The following is a 6,212-nucleotide window of genomic DNA, read 5'->3' as shown; positions in this document are numbered from 1 at the left end:
CTAATTTGAAAACTATCCATATAAATGTATCGATGTATGTAAGGATATTCAATATACTGTCAAATATACAATAAACCAAACTTTTTAGGAGATTTATTTAATGGTTTAACTTGCTTACTTAAATGCTACGAATACAAAATCTAATACCTATTTAAGTTGATCAGAAAAAATAAATTGTAAATTGTTATAAATTAAGAAATATTCATAATTATCACTGTCTTTCTTTGTGCTAATATAAAGGCAATGCTATTATTTTTGTTCCAACAAATTCAAACAATTCCTCTTAAAAACTTAAAAATTACTAGCCAAGAGCGTATAAAATTTACCTATGAATTTCTGTACGATACTATTTATTTGTCATTTTTATCTAGAGCTTATATAAGGTTCGAAATGCACGAGAGAATGAAAAAAAAATGATTGGCGGACTCGCGGTTGTTTATCTCGACAAATTATAAAATAATTATCATCAAACAATAAACAAAACCACCTAACCTTAAATCGTCTTAACTCATTTGTAGAACTTGTCAACGATACGTTCGATAACAACAAACCGGTAGGCTTATTTGATTGGCTCGAATCGCCCCAATCGATAGAAGTGACAGGACGTGCCGTATACCTAGACGCTTGTCTCTAGGTGGTCCTTTAATCAGGCAGTCCCTAATAACTTTGACATATTTAAGCACAGTTTTTTTATACAGGGTGAGATTTTTTCGATGACCAGTACAGCGATCTTCGAAACTACAGCAGTTACGAAAAGGGTTAAATAGACAAAGAATTGTAGTTTTAAATCCTCTACTCGAAACCAATTTTATTTTTATAAATTTTGACAGCTGTCAAGAGATATTTGGGAAGCACTTATTTATTTAATTTTGGTAATTTGTTGAATTACTCCTAGTTCCGTTGATAATAATTTGACAGGAAAACATTAAATAGTAAACTTGAAATAGATTGAATTCCAAACAAAATGGCATAAGACATTTCTCCAAAATAACTGTCATTTTTGACATATGACACAAATTTGGGTTTTTTCTAAATGGCAACCATACGTGATAATTGCTTTACCGAATAGAGCATTTTATTACGATTTCCGTGTTATATCACATCGTTAGTCATGAAAAATAGTATAAGCACTGTAGTACATAGCAATAGAGAGTTATTGGTCGGCCAATGCGTTCATGCAGTATTATAGTTTGCGCTATTTTGACACAAACGCCTGCGCAAATCAGTCTCAAAAACAAGTACTACAAAATTAAAGTACTGTTCTGTAGTATTTGTGCCCCCATACTGCACGTTTTATTTTCTACGTTAAACTGACAGTTGACATTTCTAACGTCCGCTTGCAGGTTATTTCATTATAAACTTAACCCAGTTTCACCCATTTCCAATTGACTACTTGTTTACATATGTAAACATTACGTTTCACTACGCATTAAATCTTGTACTACTTATACAATTTACCTACGAACCACCCACAATTTACCTATGAATTTCTGTACGATACTATTTGTTTGTCATTTTTATCTAGAGCTTATATACGGTTCAAAATGCACGAGATAATGAAAAAAAATGATTGGCGGACTCGCGGTTGTTTATCTCGACAAATTGTAAAATACTTATCATCAGACAATAAACGAAACCACCTAACCTTAAATCGTCTTAACTCATTTGTAGAACTTGTCAACGATACGTTCGATAACAACAAACCGGTAGGCTTATTTGATTGGTTCGAATCGCCCCAATCGATAAAAGTGACAGGATGTGCCGTATACCTAGACGCTTGTGGGACTTAGCTTGGGGTTTCAGTTCTCGCCAAGTCAAATATGCATTTTCATTCGCTCCGTTCGCAAAGATTTTCGTTAATTGCAACGCAACATCAACACCCGAAAATTGGAACATAATTAGCTCAAACATTCTCAGTCTGGAACGCGGCCTGCATCGGTTCTCTCACTTGCACGCATGGCAGCCTATCGACGCAGCCGACTGCCTGCGTGTGCTACGTTCCAACTTGACGCCTTCGCCGCTTAAAATTTACCAGTTGTGGTGGCGACAAAGTCTCGAAAAATATGCTTATTTTGGACTAGCGAAAAGTGAAGAAATAGTTGACGGGCAAGTAAAATTTCGTTGAAACGTGAATAATTGACGCATTCCGCGCTTTTAGGTTTCCGTAAATAATCAACTTACGTATTTTGATGTCGACGTCGGCGCAGGACCAAAATTTATATTGGGCGCCCCATTCCAGCGCCTGCCTGATCAGTCTAAGGGTGCAATTGGCGCAGGTGAAGTTGGTGGGCAGCTGAACCTGGTAGGTTTGGGCCCTGAAAACGATGAAATTCGAAACGTTGCCTGCAAGAGAATGGCTCGGGCTTACGTGGCATCATTCGAGATGAACTCGGCGCCTTGGATGCGTGGGGTCAGGTCAAGCACCGGCCGCTCCAACTCGTCCAAAAGTTGAATTTTAAAACCGCCCTAAAAACACCCACGAAAATTGTGCTTTGCATTCTACTGTGGGGAAATCGGGTTTACCTTGTGCGGATAGCCCAAGTGCCAGGAGACGTTGAATTTGCTCCCCGACAGCAGCGAAGTTTTCACATTTCCTGGAATGGAACAAAGCGCGATAAAATCAAAGCCAATTTATAAAACAAAAATGTTGCTAAACAACCGTAATTGTTGCGGTTTTGCAAGCTAACGCGCTCGTGACTCAGCTCGAGCGGAGAGTTTTATTTCTTTCTCTCGGCCATAATCAACATTTGTTTTATTTGTTTAGCCGTCGGCTAAGATCTTTTTGGCCAGAGCCACGCCCCAAAAAGGGCTGTATAAATGCCATGATGGCGAGTTTGGATGTGGCCGCAGGCCCGCCACTAATTACGCAAATTAGCAGGCAACAGCGAGTTGCATAAGCCGCGCTGGAAAAGTGCAATATAACGGAAAATGATTATGGTAATAAGACCGATTACAGGCAGAAAGTAAAAGTTATGAAATGGGGTCTCTGACAAGGTGACTGGACTGGGCTGGGAAGGGAATCAATTAAAAGGTGGCCATTGGTCAAGATATTTCACACCGAAAATTGTCGCCGATCAAAACGAGCAGGATTCAGAATAGAAAACCCTGTAAGGCTGATTGTTAAATGTACATCAATCACACTTAAGGCAGCGGCGAGAAAAACGTGATGGCGCTTACGTAACGCACGAATTCCGCGAAGCCGAAGATCCTCGAGATGATGGAATCTGCCAGACACCTGTTGAACCGGCCGTGATCGAATCGTTTGTTTACAACCCATTGGATGCGGCCAACAAGAAAAAACTTCACATTTTGTCGCAAATGACCGAAAACAATGAATGTTTATTGACCAATAACCTTGATTAAACCATTATTAGCGAATTAACTAAAATAAGTAATGAATCACCTCAATGGATTCGAGTGGGTGCTGCGCTTTAGCGGTTAGAAACAGAAACAACTGAAGATGGCTGACGGAAGTTTCAAATTGTTTGACAAGTGACTTGACAGTCGTTAAACGCATAAGCCACGTAGGCATCAGGTGCCACAAACAAGTGCCTGATTAATCAATAAATAAATGAAATCGATTTGCATAAATATGCGCAGCTCCAACGGTACTGTCGAAGAAAACCGTACTAAAGCCTGCTAAAGCGTCCTTTCTAGTCCATTTGCCTTGAATGACCGGCCCGAAGACCACTCGGCTTGTTGACAATTTGCATTTAATTAAAAAATTGTTGCCATAACAGCAGCGTGTTTCTACGTGCACAAACAATTTAATGCAACACACACACACACACACTCGATCGTGTCTTATATAACATTTAGAAAATTGCCCATTAATAGTCACGAAACGTGTTTCAATTAAGTAGTGGAATGTGCAGAACGGGATTCGTGTAAACAAGCTCCTAATCGAATTCCAATGGGGCTAAGTCTGGATGAAGACGAGATAATTCCAGTGAAAAATGCACCATTCAGGGTTTTTCCATTCGATGCTCATCGAGGCCAGCCTTAAAACCCGAAAATCATCAATGGTTTCAACAGTGAAAAGCTGACTTTAACTTTTCTCTCTTGCTGTACGATGTAATTCACAATTGGCAAAAAGTAGTTTTTCAAACTTTGGCCTGGTCAAAACCAGTCCAATTTTTAGCCGTAAAGGTATCAAGTTCGAACGTAGCTACGCGCACCATTTTGCCGCGTCCATAGGCTCCTATGCGTGCGAGGGAGAAAACCGACGGGAGCTGCGTTCTGTAATGCAAACATCAGTTTCATGTTTGGTTTCTTTGTTGGTTGAAGAATTGCTGATTTTCGGGTAATTCGTTTCGGATGGGCCAAAACTTGTCCTGGGGGTGCCTAACAAAAAAAAACCTGCACAAGTTTACAAAGAGAAAGTGCGTTGAAACCTGAACTGACCAATCAGACACTAAACGGTTTTTACGGACTTTTATCCGCATGAAAGCGGCGCCATTTCCGGCTCGGCACGTGACGTTACAAAACCATTAAATCCGTACGTGCCGTAATGCTTTTTAGCTCAATTTCCGCGTAAAAGCGGCGGATTTCTTCAGCGTTAATTCGCTAATTGTCGTTCGGTAATTGTTGCAACGGGGATTCTCACTCGCGTGTCAATGAATTGTCAAAATGGCGCCCGGGGTATTTACCCTAATAGATAAATGTGCAGCGTTGCCGCGTCGCTTTCGGGGAATTTAACCCAGAAATCGGCAGCCGCAGGCCAGTAATAATAATATAATTATCGGCTGCCATACCTTTATTTGCCTGGCCTGGTATACGGCGTGTGATGACGCAATTTAGAAATTCCGCCGTAATATTTTCTCTTCGACGCAAACGGCTGAACGTGAGACAATTGCAACCACATCACATAGTCGATCAAACAAATGAGCGAAGATGATCGCCGTTTGTTTTCATCATCGTTATTAATGATTGCTTTGGCCATGGCCAAGCGAGGAAGTAAGGCGGTCGATCGGAAAAAATCTGATTAACTGGTTATCGTGCTTTTTTATGTGGAGAAACAGATTTTTAGACCATTATCTGGGCGGAGCTTGAAGCGTCCATCCTTGGACCAAATCGCTATTAAAGAACATCGGTACGATTCAACCCGGCCTGGTACATCCGGGCGGTGTGATAAGGACTGACTCGTTTCCACGGCGACCACTATAGCGCGCTCTCGTCCACGCACAGTCCAGCCCCGTGCCTTCAGCAGGGATTACAGGATTTCAGCTACGGGGGGTGGAGAACAATCTAGTTTCTGTTCGATTCAGTTCACCTAGTAAATCCTTGTGCCAATTCCATAAAAGTCCAATCTGGTCCCCATGGTAGGTCAACAGCGCAATTATCCTACGCCACAACCTTCTCATCTCCTTTCACGTGCCGAAACCCATCGGGTTTGCCTTAAACGGTGATTTACATGGAGCATTTGGTTACCTTTGGGCATCCCGCATGGGGCTTTTGTTCTGGAACTATCCAGAAAGTCCAGGTCGTACTTGCGAGCGGGCGGAAAAACCAGAGCGACATGGCCCTCACTGATCAGTGCACAGTAAAAAATCACGAAAAACCGCACAATCCACCTGCATCCAACGGAAGACGTTCGCGACATTGTTCGTTCGGTTCGTCTAGACGCGCTCAGGGTGGTTCTACTGCACCATAGTCGCGCGATGGCGTTTCTTCGGCACCAACAGTTTCTCAGATGGTTCGCGTTCGGGTACGACCTTTCGCGTAATACCTCTCTCGGATTTCTCTTGCGGAACACCTAGCAGCCGAAGGGGGGAAGTAGTAAGAGGTGCGCCGAGTACCATGCTCGCGGTACCATCTACTGGGGCTAGGAATGTGGACCTGTATACATTCCTAGATTATTAATGAAAATCTTTCGAATTCCATCGCGGTACTGGTTTTATGGGCAATCTTCGTGCTGCGGTTCCATATTAATCGCGCCACAGGTGGTTTTGACCCAAATTTGCCTTCATAACCCGGTGCGGTGGTTGCTAGTTGGCAAGTGACGCTTGGGGCTGTCATCCGTCTAATTGACGCAACTGGACTGGCCCCTTTGACGTTGTCTTGGACGCTGCTGTCAAAATTATTTTGACACTGTCACTGCGTCGGGTTCGTCTGTCAGTGTCACTGTCTCTAACCACTGATTTTTTGAGGCAAAATTTGACATTTTTTCCAAATCAAATGCGGTTTATTCAATGCTTCTGGAACTGGTTTAG

General features: G+C 42.1%; 1 protein-coding gene and 1 long non-coding RNA gene across 2 annotated transcripts in view; both read right to left on the bottom strand.

The window, feature by feature from the left end:
* Positions 1-6,006, bottom strand: part of LOC109545768 — a 17,215-nt gene extending 11,209 nt beyond the window's left edge. The window contains exons 1-5 of the mRNA XM_048662175.1: positions 5,431-6,006; positions 2,524-2,594; positions 2,369-2,466; positions 2,083-2,315; positions 1,705-1,769 (exon numbers count right to left, since the gene is read on the bottom strand). Coding sequence (XP_048518132.1) covers positions 1,705-1,769; positions 2,083-2,315; positions 2,369-2,466; positions 2,524-2,594; positions 5,431-5,602 — 639 coding nt within the window. The 5' untranslated portion in view covers positions 5,603-6,006. The remainder of the gene's footprint in view (positions 1-1,704; positions 1,770-2,082; positions 2,316-2,368; positions 2,467-2,523; positions 2,595-5,430) is intronic.
* On the bottom strand, positions 79-1,645 carry LOC125502732. The gene is made up of 2 exons (XR_007280495.1): positions 1,481-1,645; positions 79-326 (listed from the first exon to the last, which is right to left on the bottom strand). It is a non-coding gene; the product is annotated as an uncharacterized LOC125502732 (long non-coding RNA).
* Positions 6,007-6,212: the final 206 nt, after the last annotated feature.

This window comes from Dendroctonus ponderosae, unplaced genomic scaffold (genome assembly GCF_020466585.1).
Source record: "Dendroctonus ponderosae isolate FM_Combo_2020 unplaced genomic scaffold, Dpon_F_20191213v2 Dpon_F_20191213_10, whole genome shotgun sequence".
Taxonomy (NCBI): Eukaryota; Metazoa; Arthropoda; class Insecta; order Coleoptera; family Curculionidae; genus Dendroctonus; species Dendroctonus ponderosae.
The sequence above is the reverse complement of the archived record's forward strand: the minus strand, read 5'-3'. Positions and strand labels throughout refer to the sequence as shown.